This window comes from Dysidea avara, chromosome 5 (assembly GCF_963678975.1).
Source record: "Dysidea avara chromosome 5, odDysAvar1.4, whole genome shotgun sequence".
NCBI classification, from domain to species: domain Eukaryota; kingdom Metazoa; phylum Porifera; class Demospongiae; order Dictyoceratida; family Dysideidae; genus Dysidea; species Dysidea avara.
Window position 1 is genome coordinate 33443282 of NC_089276.1, and position 19784 is coordinate 33463065.

General features: G+C 37.4%; 2 protein-coding genes across 2 annotated transcripts; one reads left to right on the forward strand and one right to left on the reverse strand.

Annotated features, from left to right (window-relative positions):
• Positions 1 to 258: 258 nt before the first annotated feature.
• On the reverse strand, positions 259 to 6541 carry LOC136254945 (transmembrane protein 59-like). The gene is made up of 7 exons (XM_066047664.1): positions 6292 to 6541; positions 6129 to 6219; positions 3894 to 4138; positions 3156 to 3195; positions 2887 to 2961; positions 2267 to 2475; positions 259 to 631 (listed from the first exon to the last, which is right to left on the reverse strand). Exons 1-7 carry the CDS (start codon positions 6412 to 6414, stop codon positions 425 to 427), a joined length of 990 nt encoding a protein of 329 aa, XP_065903736.1. The 5' UTR covers positions 6415 to 6541; the 3' UTR covers positions 259 to 424.
• LOC136254944 (protein Hook homolog 3-like) lies at positions 6513 to 18423 on the forward strand. Its single transcript, XM_066047663.1, has 16 exons — positions 6513 to 6615; positions 6700 to 6788; positions 6877 to 6949; positions 7001 to 7184; positions 7234 to 7373; positions 7725 to 7882; positions 9716 to 9863; positions 11469 to 11552; positions 11604 to 11646; positions 12739 to 12878; positions 14759 to 14809; positions 16088 to 16147; positions 16615 to 16663; positions 16722 to 16788; positions 16964 to 17045; positions 17729 to 18423. Exons 1-16 carry the CDS (start codon positions 6562 to 6564, stop codon positions 18299 to 18301), a joined length of 1995 nt encoding a protein of 664 aa, XP_065903735.1. The 5' UTR covers positions 6513 to 6561; the 3' UTR covers positions 18302 to 18423.
• The last annotated feature ends 1361 nt before the right edge of the window (positions 18424 to 19784 follow it).

The window sequence follows — 19784 nt, forward strand, 5'->3', positions numbered from 1 at the left end:
CATGCCATCGGTAATGGCACATCGTAAAACATTACTTTACAGACGGAAATAACAACAGAGCACACGCGATAATACACTAACACAAAAAACCACACATCTGCAACTAACCTTCGCTAGCTTAGGTTTGTCCATCACTCCGATCGTTGCCTCGTGTTCAGAAAGGAAGTACGCATGCGCAAGGTGCGTGTTAAAAAGAATACATCGAATAAGCGTGCAATTAATCAAGCACTGATACTCTATTTAAGAGGCGCTACTTCAAACTTTGTATACAACTATCATGAAAACTTTGATGATAAATACAACATGAAAAGTAATATAAAAAAGAAAAACAAGGATACAATAATAAACAACAACACAATATGAAAATACATACATGTAAAGTAACCAGTTACGAACAATAATAAATTTTATTACTGTTTTTATACTACACAACCGTCAGAATCCCTTCCACTTTGCCACCACTGATTCTAGTGTCTTGGACAGGTAAGAAACTTGACATGGAAATAGCAGGGCGTCCGATATGTGCCGGCATTCTAACTACTTGACTGTGTAGGTCAGACACAAATGATTTTTCCTTCTTTCTTCTTAGCAACTCTGCTGTCTCGTCGTAGTCGTCATCTTCATCTGTATCCTACAAATGAATAATGCTAGGTATAAAATATTACAGCAAACAGTCCCCAAATCGAAACTATTTAGGCACATGTCGCGCACGTGTTGGCTTGGCTAGCCGTAGAGCATATATCTTGTAATAATCTTTATTACAGTTAATACCATTACCCATCATCACAATTAATGCTTTATTTCAATTAAACAGTTGTTTCAAATGAAAGTGGGAGGTATTATTATTTTTAAAAACCTTGAGCAAAACCCACTTTGTAAAGATATACACAAATCCATGGGTGGAATAAACATTCACCCAATATTTAGTGGCATGCAGGAAGAAATAGGAGTCAAACATCAACTTTGTTTCATCTTAAATAATTAACACAAAATAATGTATTGATGTAGTGGTCATGGCCTGTCATAAGCAACAAATATATAAGCTCATAAGAAAGCACGGATAGCCTGTAAAAAGTAAATTCAAAATCTCTTTTATCATTCAAGAATGCTCAAATACCACAAAATGCTTTATAAGCCATGGGCTGTTGAGGTAGCTGTTAGTACTGACAGCCCTACTTGACAACCTTCTATTGCTTTTCTAGAGTAGTATATGTGACAGGATTTGCGAAAAGGTACCTTTTTCACACACAAAATTTGACCGTTTTTTGAACTTTGAAACTTCATAACCTTTTTATCATAATTGCTTGAAATTTTCCATGAGTGTATCTGGCTGCATTTTGAAACTAAAAAAACCAAGTTAAGGAGTCAAGTGTTACATCATTTTGTTTGATGGCATGTAAAATGTGTGGAAAAGGTAACTTTTTTGCAAATCCGGTAACATATAGAAATCTGATATACAACTCTTGAAAAACTACACCATTTCAACATTCCACAGAATACCCACACATACGCGTGCATCACAATATCTACATTTGTAACTGTACATGCTTCAGGATGAGGAATTATTTACAACAGCATGTTTTCCTAATCACATAATGAATTTTAATACATTCTATTTGAAGCACATCATGACATAATGATACAGCACTACAAAAAAACCTTTTGACATTGTATACAATCACTGGACTGGTGGACTTGACTTAAATGAAAACATATACTCATCTGTTTTACAGTCAAACATTTCTTTCATAGCATGATCTCCAGAGAGTTATGCATGACTACCATTCTTCTTATCATGGAGTATAATCATACATGTTTAGCTATATAATAATCGTGTATTCTAAATGGTCTTCTGAGTCAGCAAAATTGAGTGACTGTCTTGCTATTCCATCCACTGCTAAGCAATACATACACCCTGTATAGCTGTAGCTGGGCAACGCTGACATATTCTGGCATGGCTACACTGCTTTCTTTTGTGTGTGTAGAGGTGGAGTGGTCTAACTACATAAGATTAGCATATTCTATATAACAAACAATAGCCAGTTGAGTCGAGTTGACCAATATTTGGTGAAAAAGGGAAAAAAAACTGAGTCCAGTAATCCAGTCCACCAGTCAAGTACACTAGTCCAGTTCAATGATATACAATCAACTTTTGAAAGGTTAAACTTGGCAAATTTGCCTGCTCAACCTTTATTAGTAAATTATTTACAAATACAAAATTAACTGCAATCAGTTATAACTTTTTGTCTGCTAATTCTACACTTACATAGTCAGCTGATACACTGAGTTTGCTATTATCATCCTCATTGTCACCCTCTGAGAGTAGGACATGACAACATTTGAGTAGAGCCACCATAAACAGGAATAGTGTGATATAACACAGCAACTGTGATAGGAACCCAAACTTTGTCAGGGACCAGTGTTTGTAGTAGACCAGGTAGTAGCCATTAGAGTTGTCCGACATGTCTGTAACATCTGTAGGGAGGGAAGAGATGTGGCAATATACTTGTCGTTGAGTCGACTATACTGAGACAACCACGATATCTTGTCCAGACAGTATAATAAAGACAGTCAGGTGAAATAGTTTCTAGGTAGTTGTACTGTAGCTCTAAATAGTCAAATATACTTTTTTCATGCGCACCCTTGTAAATCTAGCAGCCCACAAAGCACAGAAAACATTTCCAGTTCAAATTCTAGCTCAGGAACAACAAATGGGACACTTACAGGTACCTAAACTAATAAGCTGACCAAAACAAAGAAAACTGGCCCCTAGCAGTGTATGAATGAGCCAGATGCTTTAGTTGTGTACACATAGCAACCAGCAGATCTATAAATAGTAACATAGTCTATATATAGTAACACTAAATCTGATACGCAGGCACATACCATCAGCTGTTGAACTGGTCACTTCAGATGGAGTAGAGTCCATGAACCACACCATACTGTATACACTCCAACCACCTGGAAGAGAATGGCACCATCTAATCAGCTAAAAAATAATATTTTTATAACTTGGTGAGGAAAAAATCTTTTTTTGAAGTTAATTAATTATTTCTCAGTGCTAAACTGGTCAGGCCAGTTATTACAATATACTGGTAGATATGATAATGGGATGTGTAGTTGTTATACATGTGACACATCAGGTGATTACTAACCTGTGGTGCCATCTGTGGATGAGTTGGCAGATTCCCATCCCTATAATGGAGGAGGAGCATAATATGGGGAATATATTGGAGTGTACTACAGTGTGTGCACACAGCATGTGTACATGAATACAGCAAATTGCATTTCTGTTTAAAAGTTGCATCACGCTTTAATACACACACCGGGTTTCAAAATCCTTCACGGAGCTACTTTTACAAAAACTGGAAATCATAGTCCTTGACATCACTAACTTGTTCAGTGTAACAAAACATTTTCATTCTTGTGTGCGCATGCACGCAATGTGGCACGGAATTTTTAAATGGAAATGCAACCTGTAGTACAGTAACTAATGGCACGTGTATACTACACTACATACAGTAAAGCACCATACATTCATGCCTACCCAGTGATCCATATTAAACAGCTAGGTGGACTGAAGCAAAGTGAGTTAAATTTTTTCACTCAAGAAAACAATAACAACAAGCTACATGCATTGAACTTGGAAATCTACGCTGAACAAACACACACACACCATCCTCTTGGGGCGGCAGTGGTGACCTGCAAGGGACCTGTGGCTGTACCATGTTTCACAGGTGAAGGTATAAGCACCAAAAGTCCCACCTTGACCTTCAGCCACTAGGTATATGAGACATGGACTGTTGGCATTCACATACATTGATCACACACACACAACACACACAATTACATACACACAACACGCACACACACACATACACAATTACACACACCTCTGGCACATAGACATCCACTTCATCACTCCACTCACTGTTACTGTCATCATTCACTGATATACTACTACTACTAACTGACAACATATCCATCAGTCGAGATAACAACATCAAATCCATCATATTACTTATCATGGTCACTTCAGTCATACCATCATCACCAATAACAGTATTCACATCAACGGTACACCCTACTGTACAGGCATACACTGCCCCTAGATCATTTGTGTATGCTTCACCGCAAGCTGGAATGGGAAGATACAACAAATAATAGTGATGTGTCCTAGCATGTAAACTGTTTTATATTTCAACAGAAGCACTACTGTAAAATATACAGCTACAGTACTGCTCAGCTTGAGCTAAACAATAGCACAAAGTAGTGCCTGTTTTCTGAAGTTTTATCAAAGCAGTGGAAATATACAGCGAAGCAGTGAATATCTAGCTAGCCTACTACACTCTACCTGCTACAAGTGGTGTAAACAGCAGCAAAGAAACAATGCTACACTTTCTGTTTCTTCGGGAAATTTGCACAACCGTTCTGAAACGGGCGTCTGTATTTAGCGGATCACGGATCAACGGATCACGTGATATGCATGCTCAACTCGATTTTGAGCACTGGGAAATATTTATACCCTAGTGTAACATACAGCATACTGTAGAATTTATATTTTATCCACAGGTAGGAAGCCTGAAGAGATTTCAATCGATACTATATAACTATAATAATTAGAGCGCGCGTATTAAAAATTTAACACACATTCAGAGTAAGATTATTTTAATTCACCTTAAAACTGAATCACTGATGTATTCTTTACACCAACACAATACTCAATAGACTAGTTCTGTATTGCAAAAACAAACGACAAAGGATACACGTCAACATATTAGAAGCCTATTCACACGTGAGTGCGCTAGCGTATCCTTTGTCGTTTGTTTTTGCAATACAGAACTAGTCTATTGAGTATTGTGTTGGTGTAAAGAATACATCAGTGATTCAGTTTTAAGGTGAATTAAAATAATCTTACTCTGTACGTGTGTTAAATTTTTAATACGCGCGCTCTAATTATTATAGTTATATAGTATCGATTGAAATCTCTTCAGGCTTCCTACCTGTGGATAAAATATAAATTCTACAGTATGCTGTATGTTACACTAGGGTATAAATATTTCCCAGTGCTCAAAATCGAGTTGAGCATGCATATCACGTGATCCGCCGATCCGTGATCCGTTGATCCGCTAAATACAGACGCCCATTCTGAAACACCATATTTCACCTGAATTTTCTTATGCTATTGTTTACTGTTCTCCAGCATCCCTACCCAGTCCAGCCTCCAATTAGTGTAGGTGGTAACTAACCCAGCTGTAAACAACAAATACTAATATGCTGGTTACAAGAACTACGAAATCTTCCGAGGCCATAAAGTTTACTATGCGCAGCGAAATGAGGATAGCCCATGACGTCACTATGTAAATAATAGGGGCGTTTCCAATCCATGTGACATACATTATCTATGGTTACATCATCCATCATACACAAGTATGGTATGCTACATTCCTCAACATCAGGAAGTTGTGTAGATATGTTGTTATAGGTGCTACAGTGGTAATGGCTACCCAGCTTAGGCCCTGACAATTCCCTTTCACCATTTCCCACACTACACACAATGCATGTATATGAACACTGGCACACTTGTGTAGCACACTAAAGGCTGTTTCCAATAACCATCAACAGCATTGTTGCCTGTGATGGTAGTTAACAGTCTGCCATATTTTAGTAAGTTTAGTGAACATTGGAAATGAGCCGGGCAGCAAAGGCATGCCTTCATTGGTAACACACTACCAGTGTTTTAGTGGTCAGCAAAGGACGAATTGTGGCATACATACATAGGCCTCATCCCCGGTTTCTACACATAAATATTGCCAGCATCTGCCCACTGTGTTTGCTTCAATTTACAAATTGTGCTGCCTGCAATGCTGGAAGAACCAGAAAGATTGAACCTTGCAGTGACTCTGGCCAAGTTGTTGCGATGTCAGAGATATGTTTCTTGTACACATCCCTGTCAAAACCCAGTAATAATCCCAGGAAATACACAGGTGGTTGAAGTTATATGGAAATCAGCCTTACTATGTAATCCTATCCATATTAAGGTGCACCCATAAACACTTCAGTACATACACATACTCACCACTCAACACACACACACACACACCACACTACTACAATATGCTACTCACTTTCATTACAACTTTTGGTCTGTCCATTTGTAGTGTAGTAATCCACGAAGGCTAACCTGCACCCTCTGGCACACGCCACATTGTAGGCAGGCTAAAATGGTAGTATACAAATTTAAGACTGTCACTACACACTACTAGGTCAATACACACGAAGGATTTTTACCTTAGGGTAAGTATGTAGAGGGTAGGACGGGGAACATTTCGCATCGCACGACTGTTCTTGGTCAACGCCCAAACACCCGTACACGCTTAACGCGCACAAAATGAGTGTCTTTAATAATCTCATAACCCTTCTCGTCTCGTAACTTGGTACTATAACGGACGAATAAGGGAGTTCTTTTCGCTAGCAGAAATCCTTTGACTCGAGCTTCAACTCAACTTAGTTACCGGACGTAAACAATATATTCGTATATTTACGGATACTTATTTAATAATGGCAGCTAGTAATCTAGATGATTCACAGCTATGTGAGAGCCTCATAAAATGGGTATGTAATGATGGGATGTAGTTTTGTTTGATGTTTTCTGTTGTTTGTGCTCGTATTTTATGTCCGTCATGTTTTGTCTTTAAGATTAACACATTCAATCATCTTCAAGGAAATAGCGATACTGTGTTAGCTCTTAGTGATGGGGTGGCCATTGCTAGCTGTCTATGCCAACTGTAAGTGTGTATTCTAATAATTTAACCCATACAGCACATTAATGGTTTCGGAATTCTAATAAATGTGCACCATTCCCCAACTTTGTAGAGACTCCATATATTTCAACCAAGACTTCTCATCAAGAGTAATAAAGGATGTGGGAGGGAATTGGAGAATTAGAGTATGTATTGCATTGTTATTTGCAATGTTTAGCTCAGTTTTGCAATGTTAGGTTAGTAACCTGAAAAAAGTGCTAAAGGCCATAGTGGATTATCTAAGTGATGTGCATCAATTAGAGTTAGATTCTTTTCCCATACCTGATGTAAATGAAATTGGAGAGAAACAAGATGAAGAACAAATGGGAAGGCTGTTACAGCTTGTGCTTGGAATAGCTATCCACTGTGATGGAAAAGAAGGTTTGGAGCTCTATGCCACATACCCCATACTCGATACCACATGTTACAGAATACATCCGAATTATTCAGTCAATGGAGGAGTCAGTGCAGCACGTTGTCATGGCAGCCATACAGCACTTGTTAACTAGCTGCATGCCCAGTACTCCTGTTGGAACATCTTCTAAGGAAGTGGAGGAATTACAAGACGAAGTATGTTGTAGTTTAAAAAATAAAACATTTGTGTACACCGTTAAATCGCAGACATACTCACATACTATACATGTAATGGAAATTATGGATTTATGTAATTAATGTACTGTAGTACTGTAACTCCGCATGTGGACACTTGAGGATACCTGTGTAATCTTATACCTTTACAGGCTTACCTTCTTTTTGATAAGGATGCGTTGATGCGAAAGCGTCCGCTCTCTTTTGTTGTACCTTTTTTTGTTCACTGCACTTCAAGTACTTTCAGAGCATTTGTTTAGCAATATTTTCCATTGTCATTATATGATGTCAACTTTTTTTTGTTCTTGTGCTGATCTGTATATCTGTACACAGTTAAAAAGATGTCAACAAATGGTGGAACAGCTACAGATGGACAAAGAGACACTCAAGCAACAGTGTCATGACCTCCAACAAGAATTTCTACTGGAAGGGGACAAGCAACAAGAACTACAGGAACAGATTAAGAGGCTGAAAGATGAGATTAAAAACAGGTTAGTGTGTATTCTCAAATAAAGGCCACGGGTACTTGAGTGTCACAATAAGTTATTATCAAGAGAGTAGAATAAAACCCTTCTTAGAAAAAAACCTCCATAATTGGTCCCAACAGGTCTACATCTCTGAAAGAGGAAAACTTCTTTCTTGCAGCAAAGGTAGGCCTAAAATATTCTGGGTCCTAAAGTGTCCATTATAGACAGGTTCCACTGTGTTTGAAGTTAGAACAAATGTCTAGCCAGATTTCTAGAAAGTTGTTAAATCATGTTGACACTTAAATGCTTTTCTTGGTTGCTTCATTTTTACAGTAAGCCCTTCGGGACATTGGAAACAGTGGAAATTGAAACCTGAAACTGAAAAACTGAAACCAAATAACTAAAATTGGTCAAAACTTCCATATTAACAGGTACTTCTTAACAAGATCACCTCTCTAATAAGACCACCTGTATAATAAGACCGCCTCTAGTAAGACCACCTCATTATAGTAGTAGGTCCAACAAATATGGCTAAGGTGTACTCATAATGTACTGAAGTATCAATCAATCAGAAATTTAAAATGACAGCTGCAGGGTTGTACATAAGGATATACTATCTTACCGTGCCAAGACCTAAAGTCCATGGTCATGTCACAATGAATGTGGGGTGATTGCATGCATAATTACTCCGCTGATACTGGATTTGATAATGGATTTCTCATGAATTGTGCATGATTTAAGAGTTGCATAGTTAAATTAATGATCTTGGACTTTGTGTCTTGGTAATAGTTAGACACTCATGATAGGCATCTTCGAGGATTTAAAAACCTGAGGTGATGTCAATAAGTACCTGCGCCTCGGTAATGATGTCACCTGATGTCACTTCAGGTTTTTAAATCTTCAAAGATGCTTATTACGAGTGCCTAACAATTATCAAGACACAAAGTCCAAGATCATTAATGTTGATTTTGTAACTATGCAACTCCTAAATCATGCACAATTCATGAGAAATCCATTATCAAATGTGACCGGATTTGTGAAAAGGTACCTTTTCCACACATTTAACATGCCAGCAAACAAAATGATGTAACACTTGACTCCTTATACTGATTATCTTGCGCTTAGTCTCAAAATGTAGCCAGATCGATACTGTACCTACATTTATTGAAAATTTCAAGCAATTATATGCCATGGTCAAAAAGTTATGAAACATTAAACTTCAAAAAATGGGTCAAATTTTGTGTGTGAAAAAGGTACCTTTTCACAAATCCGGTCACAAATCCAGTATCAGCGGAGTAAATTATGTATGCAATCACCCCACATTCATTGTGACATGACCATGGACTTTAGGTCTTGGCACGGTAAGATAGTATATCCTTATGTACAACCCTGCAGCTATCATTTTAACTTTTAAGTACTGTCTGATTGATTGATACTTTATTACATTATGCGTACACCTTAGCCATATTTGTTGGACCTACTTGACATAACTACTATAAAGAGGTGGTCTTATTATACAGGTGGTCTTTGTTAAGAGGTACCTGTTAATATGAAGTTTTGACCAATTTCAGTTTAAATTTCCAATGTCCCAAGCCCTTCATCACATGACAATGTCTCCCATTGTTGAGATGGTTTCAATATGCTAAAGTATCAAAATTTGGAATTGAACATCAAAATGTGTAGTAGGGGTAAACATTTTAGCCTTACCATTTCTTTGTACTGTATGCAGTCAAGGACTGGATGTAGCAAGATATCATCTACCAAATAGTTTTCAGCAATTCTGTAGGGCTGGTATAATTTGTTCAGTACTAATTATTTTGTGCATGTGCTTACTTCATATGAAATATGTTACTCTAGACCCAGCTCATCTGGGACTACTCGAGAACACCACCAACGACAGCTAGAACAATTACGGTCAGTCAGTATTGAGCTGGAATCATCCCGGGAGGATTATCGGCTAAAGGTTGATGAGTTGAATAAAGAAATGATAGAACTAAGAAAGAAGGTGCATTGACAAGTGTGTGCATGTGTATTTGATATAAAAACTAGAACCCACAATCACAATGTTTAGTTACTAGTGAAACTTGTACAGTGACTGTTACAGTAATGCTGGCAGACCATATTTTTAAGGCTTCATATATAAACTGCTTGCTCACAGAGTTATGTTGGAAGTGTATTGATGATTTTTTTTTAAATTGAATTTTACCCTTGTATCCTAGCTCTTACATAACTAATCACTATTGCCAAGTAGGAGACTCTTATTTCAGTTTTTCATGGAAGCAAATTTATAGAAATTGTGTGATGTGACTGATATCTCATGTTTTTGATACCCGAACAGTTGTAAGACGTGGAATACTTTAAGTCAAGTGGTACACAATTTAATATTGTGAGATTTATTTTTTGACTTTTAGGCTGAGTGCAGTTGTAAAATCATGTAGTAAATGATGGTTAATCCTGCCAAGGCACCATGAAGGTATTGTGAGGCTGGTTTCTGGTCAATATTTTTTTGGTGAGAAAGATCACAAAATTCAAACCTCCACGATCCCTATGTATATGTACAGTACTATGGGATACTTTAGAAATCACAAGTGGTGTAAATCAAGAGACCTAGCTGAACACTGACTCAACTAGATTATTCCATCACCAACAGTTACTGTTTCACTGTAAATGACTATGTTTCATCTACTGGAGTGTAAATAGTTATGACAATTACTCGAGAGATGTTACTGAAATATTCATGCTGTCAGGAGTTGTGTATATGTTTTAATCATATCTCTTGTAGGCATGTTATTCTGTAACTACGTATTTTATACAATATATGTGACCCAAAAACGGTCTTATCGCATATCGAGAAATGCCAGTTTTAAGTATTCAGTGTGTTGTAGCTTGCCAATGGTAGAAGCTAACTGTACCGAATTTTCACACATTTTATACCAATTTCTTAACTTCAAGAGCATCCACAATAGAAGTAGCCAACACTTGAGTTCCCGCCATTTTAGATAGTTTTTATACCGAAGTTGACACTACCGGGCAAACTTGAAAAATGGGTGGGACGGAGGCGGGCAAGGGATAAATTAAAGAAGAAGGTGTAGGGATGAATTAGGCCAAGTTATGAGCCATTCAGGTCTCAAAACTGGCTAAAATGAAAGGACATTTACAGCACATGCCTTTGTTCAACTCCACGGAGCTGTACAGCCACACACAGCCATCCCCAGGCTGGTGAGAGCTCCCATTGGGGCCCCTGACCGCTCGTAAGGATCGCCACTGTGCTTGGGAAAAGCAGACCAGTCTATAGCTGATTTTGGTTATGAAATTTGACAGTTTTATTTATGTAGCTTTGTGTTCTTGGTGAAAAGTCAAATCTGCTGTCATAGGCAATAATACCGGTTTTTGCCAGTCCCAGTCACATATTGTGTACCCACAAGTTACTGGCATTCCATGTATTTACTATTAGCCACTAATACATACTTTTTCTGTATTTTTGATATATGATTTCTGTTTTCATGTGTCACGTATGCCTCAGAATTGCTAATATATGTATACACCTAACTGGACTTGTTTTATGTGACTCAGTACACACCCTTTCATGTCATACATTATCCATCCACAGAACCAAGATCTGTTATCAGCTGCAGAACATGCCACTCAGCTTCAAGATGAGTTGGACGTGACCAAACAATATGCTGGCAAGGCTGTAAGTATTTTGTCTGTAAGTTGACATCTTTATTTCGTTACTTCTCCACAGAAAAAGTATGATACGTTAATGGAGAGTTACCAAAAGAAGAAAGGTGAGCACTTAATTAATGAAACAAGAATTTATTGGTGTGGCATCCAACATTAACAATTTATTACAAAGCTGGAAGTATTTACATGCATCCTGGGAAAACAGCACAGTTGATGATGCTCTGTGTACTTTATAAGACAGGCAGTGTTTTGGTGCTTTGTTATCTTTAATTAATGATGTTACCTTTAAAATGTATGCTGCGGCTGTGGCTCACACACACACACACACACACACACACACACACCCACACACACACACACACAAATTATTAATTGGTGGTTGTGTGATCCACTGATGTAATGTAGTTGTAAAAACTAAAACCCACTATCACTTTGTGAATGTACAACTATATAAGTAGGAGTGAAGCTTGACTAATGTTATCACATTTGAAATTGTTATATACAAATTAAATTGTTATTTTGACTCAAATTTTTGGCAGGTTCCAATGAGTCTAGAATACACAATACAATTTAATTCAAACTAGTCCCACACTAGTGAGTGTTTTGTGTGATCCCTTTTATGTGTCCACACTGTGTTACATTATTGAACTATCTGTAATGTACACCGAGGAGGAGTATTGTCAGTAGAGAAATATCCTGATAAGTTGTGTTGTAATGAAGTGTTATAATAAGTTTGAGAGAGTATCATTTCTTCTGCTATAACCAAATGTTAATAATATTTTTGTCAGCTTATGTAAATTCACCGATGTACCAAATTTAATCAACTGTCAATTTGTTTCTTTTGTTTGCAGCTACAGCAACCATAATTTACTGCCACATAACTTTAGATGGCCATGTACTGTACAGTGATATAACGGTGCTCAGTACATGGCTAGCTAGTTAAATAGTGGACAGTTGTATTATTCTTAACGCTCACTCACACTAACACATGGTATATTCTCCGATACACCCCTATATATGGTAATCACTTGTTCTATTCTTGACCCATACATACATCCCATATACAGTAATCACTTGTTCTATTCTTTGCCCATACATGCACCCCATATATGGTAATCACTTGTTCTATTCTTGGCCCATACATACAGTATATGGTAATCACTTGTTCTATTCTTGGCCTATACATGCTTACATAGAGGAGGCACAGGAGATGAGACGTCAGATCAAGTCATTAGAAGACATAAACATGTCATACACACAACAGACGTTGGATCTTGAGGAGCAGTTACGTCGCATGAAGACCATGTTGTCCCAAGTTGATGTGTATAGGAAAAAGGTTTGTGTGTGTGTGTGTGCGTGTGTATTTTCTAATAACTGATCCAGTCATTAGTTTTACATGCATACATTTGACATCTTTTAATGCCATATTACAGTAACCATATGAGTAAAGGATAGACAGTAGTATACAAGGATAGACAGTAGTATACAAGGATAGACAGTAGTATACAAGGATAGACAGTAGTATACAAGGATAGACAGTAGTATACAAGGATAGACAGTAGTATACAAGGATAGACAGTAGTATACAAGGATAGACAGTAGTATACAAGGATAGACAGTAGTATACAAGGATAGACAGTAGTATACAAGGATAGACAGTAGTATACAAGGATAGACAGTAGTATACAAGGATAGACAGTAGTATACAAGGATAGACAGTAGTATACAAGGATAGACAGTAGTATACAAGGATAGACAGTAGTATACAAGGATAGACAGTAGTATACAAGGATAGACAGTAGTATACAAGGATAGACAGTAGTATACAAGGATAGACAGTAGTATACAAGGATAGACAGTAGTATACAAGGATAGACAGTAGTATACAAGGATAGACAGTAGTATACAAGGATAGACAGTAGTATACAAGGATAGACAGTAGTATACAAGGATAGACAGTAGTATACAAGGATAGACAGTAGTATACAAGGATAGACAGTAGTATACAAGGATAGACAGTAGTATACAAGGATAGACAGTAGTATACAAGGATAGACAGTAGTATACAAGGATAGACAGTAGTATACAAGGATAGACAGTAGTATACAAGGATAGACAGTAGTATACAAGGATAGACAGTAGTATACAAGGATAGACAGTAGTATACAAGGATAGACAGTAGTATACAAGGATAGACAGTAGTATACAAGGATAGACAGTAGTATACAAGGATAGACAGTAGTATACAAGGATAGACAGTAGTATACAAGGATAGACAGTAGTATACAAGGTTAGACAGTAGTATACAAGGATAGACAGTAGTATACAAGGATAGACAGTAGTATACAAGGATAGACAGTAGTATACAAGGATAGACAGTAGTATACAAGGATAGACAGTAGTATACAAGGATAGACAGTAGTATACAAGGATAGACAGTAGTATACAAGGATAGACAGTAGTATACAAGGATAGACAGTAGTATACAAGGATAGACAGTAGTATACAAGGATAGACAGTAGTATACAAGGATAGACAGTAGTATACAAGGATAGACAGTAGTATACAAGGATAGACAGTAGTATACAAGGATAGACAGTAGTATACAAGGATAGACAGTAATATACAAGGTATACAAACTTGAACAAACATATTCTAATTGTGCATGTCATGTAGTGATGTACCAATAAGAGATTTTGCCGATTATCAGATTAACCAATATTGAAGTTTACATAATGGCCGATACTGATAACTGATCTGATGTTGATGTTTACAATTTCACGTGTATTTAGTAAAATTGCCATTTTATAACTTTTATTTTTGTCTCATCAGAGTCAGTAAAGTTAATCGGCTAAATGATCACCAATACTGATATTGCTGAAATTTGGTTGATAAACCGATTTCCGATTGTTTACCGATTAATCAGTGCATCACTACTGTCCTATCAAGGTTTTTTTTTTTAAAGGAGATCCGTGTTTTGTATTGAACACCAATCAAAACTAGCCTGGCATGTATACCAACCAGAAAGGAGTCCATTATATTAACTGCAGAGGCTCATAGAGAATGGAGTGATGTCTTAAGTACTGTACATTGCATGCTCTGCAAATGTGATCTGTCTCAGACAATGCAGTATCCCATATAAGTGCTGCAGATTTAATTCTACATATAATAGTCTGGTTCCCTAGCTGGTATACTCTACCTCATCATTTTTTACAGGTTCAAGAATTAGAGAAGGCACTGACAGAGGAGAAGATGCAGTCACAACAGGTGGGTAGTGCGTACGTTCGTGCGTGACCATGTGTATGCATACGCGAGCGTGTGTGTGTGAGTGTGGAGATACTTTATAGAACAGACAGTTATCTAACACATCATACAGTACAATAGTACTGTATAGTAGGGACCACAAAGGAGTGGACGTGGCTCATATCACCCAAAAACCAGCCTCAATTTTCCCTGACGACGATGAGGCTGTATTGGTTAAGTAAAACTAAGCTCAAACAAGCTTTCAGATCGAGCCGAAACACTTTCAACAAGTAGCTACAGAGTTTTAAATATATATATATTTAATATTTAATGGAATTTTTGACTGACTGACTGACTGCCTGACTGATGTCTTTGGACAAACGTAACTCGATAACTGCTAAAGCTATGGGCTAGCTTTTTCACTGTTCAACGTTGCTTCGGCTTAAGAGATGCCTTTTGGCACACTGCAGTATGTACACTGCATTCTTCATGGACTTACCAGTGTCCTCCTTTGTGTCCCATTCACCTTTGCTACAGCGAAAAGTGCCGATTTGGTGGTAGCACGTGATGGCTTGACTTCCTAATGGAAATCATCCGTATTTTTCATAGTGGCTATTTTGATTGCAGGGGTACTTTTCCAGCAGTTCTTGATTCGTACTGCTGTGTAACGGGTTGAACATAGCTGACTACGAGTCGTAATGGATACTTCACTTTTCAGACGATAATTAATATAGCTGGAGCATGCGCCACCATTTCAGATGCGGTATGCGTGGGTTCACCAGTCATAGTAATTATTTCCAAAAAAAAGTTAACAAACAAGTGTACAAAAAAAATTGGAATTTTCAACTAGAGTAGGGACCATAGCACATTGATAAAAAGTACTGAAACAAGTTGGGGTAGTCTATGGTATTAAATCACAGTAAAACAATAAGAAGTGTTATATCCCTACTGTGGTATCTTGAGCACAGTAGAGATATAACACTTCTTATTGTTTTACTGTGATTTAATACCATGGACTACTCCAACTTGTGAGCACAGTAGGGATATAACACTTCTTATTGTTTTACTGTGATTTAATACCATAGACTACCCCAACTTGTTTCAGTACTTTTTATCGATGTGCTATGGTCCCTACTCGAGTTGAAAATTCCAAATTTTTTCTTGTACTTGTTTGAGGTGTGAGATTTAGATAATCATAAGTCCTACTGTAAAATGGTTCAGAAAGTCCCTCCTAGACAGTACTCAGTTTAAAATAGTTTTATCCACTGCTAACTAGTAGGGATGTGTATCTTGTGTTCACAGGCTATCCATGAGGCAAGACAAGCTGAAGAAAAGTTAGCAATAGTGCAAGAAAAATTCAAGGTACTACTTAGTTCCATTAGTATTACACGAACAATGCCATTCTAACTTGTACGTAGAATATGTACACAGTAGAAGTCTTTATGGATAAACCCATTCTCTCAGCTGTTTAAAACCTGTTTATGTTCAGTTGAGCTCCATTATTATAGAAGGGACTTGGTTCTCTCAGATCAGTGCTAGCAGTAAGGGCCAGGAATTAGTTGGCTGTTTCTCTTTGGTTTGCTATTATTGTTGTTGTCTTCCTACCTGTTGAAAATGTGCAGCAAATTTGTTGTGTAATAATGGGTCTATCTTGATTGACTAAATGGTGAATCAGTAAGAAAATGGCCATTGGCCACTAGCACTGCACTCTCCAGTGGGTTTGTAACAAGTACTTCTCCTAACCATAAAATTACTCAAAAGTGCTCAAAATACTCTAATTGAACAGTCATTTTTCAATGTCTGATAAACTGCTGTGCGTATTGCTGTAGGAGGTCAGCAGTGAGAGAGATGAACTGATATCCAAGTCTTCACTAGTCTGTAAGTCGTTTACTTCTTTTCTACAATTATCCAGGACAGAATGTTAATTGTTTTGTAGCTCCAGCTATTAAGGAAGGGATTGATTTTGACCCTGGATGGGTGGAACCCTTCACTCCTGAACTCAAGTATGTTTATGTATTGTGTGCTTTAGTAGAAAAACTACACACACGTACAAACGCATGTGTGCGCACGCAAGCATGCATACATGTACAATCACACGCACATACAAATACACACATTATCAATGCCCTCAGTACATACTTCAGTTAGTTAACCAATATCTTACACCTGTACTGTTAGGAAAAAGATGGCCCATTTGGAGAAAGAGAATGAGATACTACAGAGCAGGCTGACTCAACCTGGTGGTGAGGAAGATGGAAAGGTAATGATATGAAAATTGCTACAATGAAATCAGTCTTAACAACCACTGTATAGAATTCTATCCTTCAACTGAAAAGAAGCACTAATATGTATGGCTAAAATTTGGTCCAAAGGTGGCCAATGTAGACATGTTCTGAGGTCACCCTTATGCACACTTTACTGAGGCTATGTAATATACACACAAAAAAATCTCCGCTGCACATAGTGGAGTTATTAAATGGTATATCACAAACATTCACAATATGAAAATTCACATAAAGGTCCATAAAGTGCTCTCTGATAACACAGATATAGTCTTGGACTATCTACACTACTTCATCTCTGGGTCCCTCCATTATCTGATCATCTGGAAGTGACTGTTCTATTAGAGTATTTTGCCTAATGTGTATGTTCCATTAAAGTTTTGACGTGAGTTCTGTATACAAATGTATGGGCTTTCCTTTTCCATTATTTGAACCCACCTAGGGTCCAATGAGTTTGAATAATGGAGGAACCACTGTAGTAGGAATCTGCTCTGTAGAATAGTCTAGCCAATTGGACAGTGTCACAGTGAAACCATTGTAAACCATTTTGTACTATTAGACTCAAAAGTAAATTATAAGTACAGTGACAGTTACTAAACCCTCATATAGTAGGCACACCTTATATGGTCTGTTATAGTTTTGTGTAATATACTTTCTGCAGGTGCTAGCTTTGCAAGGACTACTGGAAGACTCAAAAGAAAGAAATAAACAACTGGAACAAGATTTATTATCTGCAAGAAAACAAGTTCTTGAACTAAAGAGCCCGTCATTAAGAAGTGTTGAACAATCTGAAAGTGACAGCAAAGACACTAGTCGTGTGAAAAAGTTAGAAACATTGTTGACCCAAGCAAACAAAGACATTGAAAGCTTAAAACAAGAATCAGAAAGTAAAGATAAAGAGTTAGAAAAACATAAGAAAACACTAATTAAAGCTAAGAGAATTATTGAAGACTTAAAGAAGGGTGGTGCAGGTCAGGAGAGCTCAGACAGTCATGCTAAAGTAGTTGAGAAAGATCGGATAATTGAGAAAATGGAGAAGGAGATGGAACAGGCACGAATAATGAGAGATCGAGAAGAGAAACTGATTGTGACTGCCTGGTATGAAATGGGTATGCAGATTAGCAAGAAATTTGCTGACCAGAGAATTACGACTGGTACATCATTGTTGTCTCAGCAACGGCAAGCTCTGGCCCAGCGGATGGGTACCACTTTACAAACCCCCTCCCTGCAATGATAATTTCTACCCAGTCTCCTCAATTAATATGTTTATAAAATGTTTTATAAGTACTTGTATACTATAGGAGTCAATTTATCTTGTACATACAAGTTTTCATAATAAAATTGTTAACAACTTCATGGTTGATGTAAGTTCATTCATCTTTGCTTACATATGGTTGACTGGGAAATAACTGATGTGTCCACACTCAATTGCAATAGAAATCAAAAGTTTCAATCTGGAAACACTGTACATATACTTCAAAGAATTTACTGGTGACACTCACAAAGAACTGCATGGATCTGCATACCTCTGTATTGTATATTTCTGAACTGCATACTTCTGCATGGAACTGCATTCGTAAAGAACTGCATAGTAGTTGTTGCTTGGACAATAACTACCAAGACTAGTAAGGCAGGGGCGGATCCAGACTTATAGAGAGGGGGGGTCAAATATGAACTGAGGCACTACATTGTCTCTGGTTTGATAAGGTGAGACCAAAAATAAAAAAGGTCACAGCCAGCTGACAATAGCTGCCCACCTCACCAACCACACATTTATAGCTGATAAAGGCTCACTACACACTATTCTAATACTGTGACTGCTCTATTAGAGTATCTCAATCTTGGTATACTAAAAAATTTTGGAGGGGGTCAAGAGCCCTCTTTGACCCCCCCCCCCCCCCCCCCATATCCACCCCTGGTAAGGTGCTAAATTATTGCCTTTGATGAAAGAACTGTTTACTGCAAACTGTGACAGCAAATGCAGCAAAATACCAAATGTGCAATGTTGGCAATTAAAATGCAGTGTTAATATCATAGCTACCATGTTTATGCAAGCTGCATACAAAGTCAAATACATCAAAGTACCCACACATCTTTTACTCAGAAGTAGTCATAGAATATTGACACTTATCCTCAGTCAATAACTCTAAGATAATTATTCTGATCTACTCCAGAGAATACAAGTTTACTTACCAAACATTAGATACTCTAATAGAGCAATCATGAATCCTAATAAAGCAGTCAAGAGTATCATTATTATCAGCAGTCATTTAACTGTTTATCAGCCAGTTAATATTCTAAACAGATCAATAGAGTTCAGGTGCTGATTCCGCCTTTTTTAGAACTTAACTTCTTTGGAGGTGAAATCAAGTTGATCTTATTAGTATAGTAGGGCTGCACCCATAAGTTAAATATCTTCCTATGCTCCTGATTAGAGAAGTTGTATGACTGACTGTCCTGTTAGAGTATTAGTATTTAGATTTTTTAAATTTGGGCTACATCTAGTTTAGTGGTTCTTAGAATAGATTAACCCTTCCACTTGTTTCAATGCTGACTTACATCTACTGCTTAGTATGGGTATGTGCAGCTCCACGCATTGTTTGCATGCTTTACAGAAGTATCTCAATCTCAATGTTATTTTGATCTATAAGCCCTCCAAGTGTAGGGCTCTAGCCCACCTCCTCCTCCTATGTCTCAGACATGCAGTTGAAGCTATT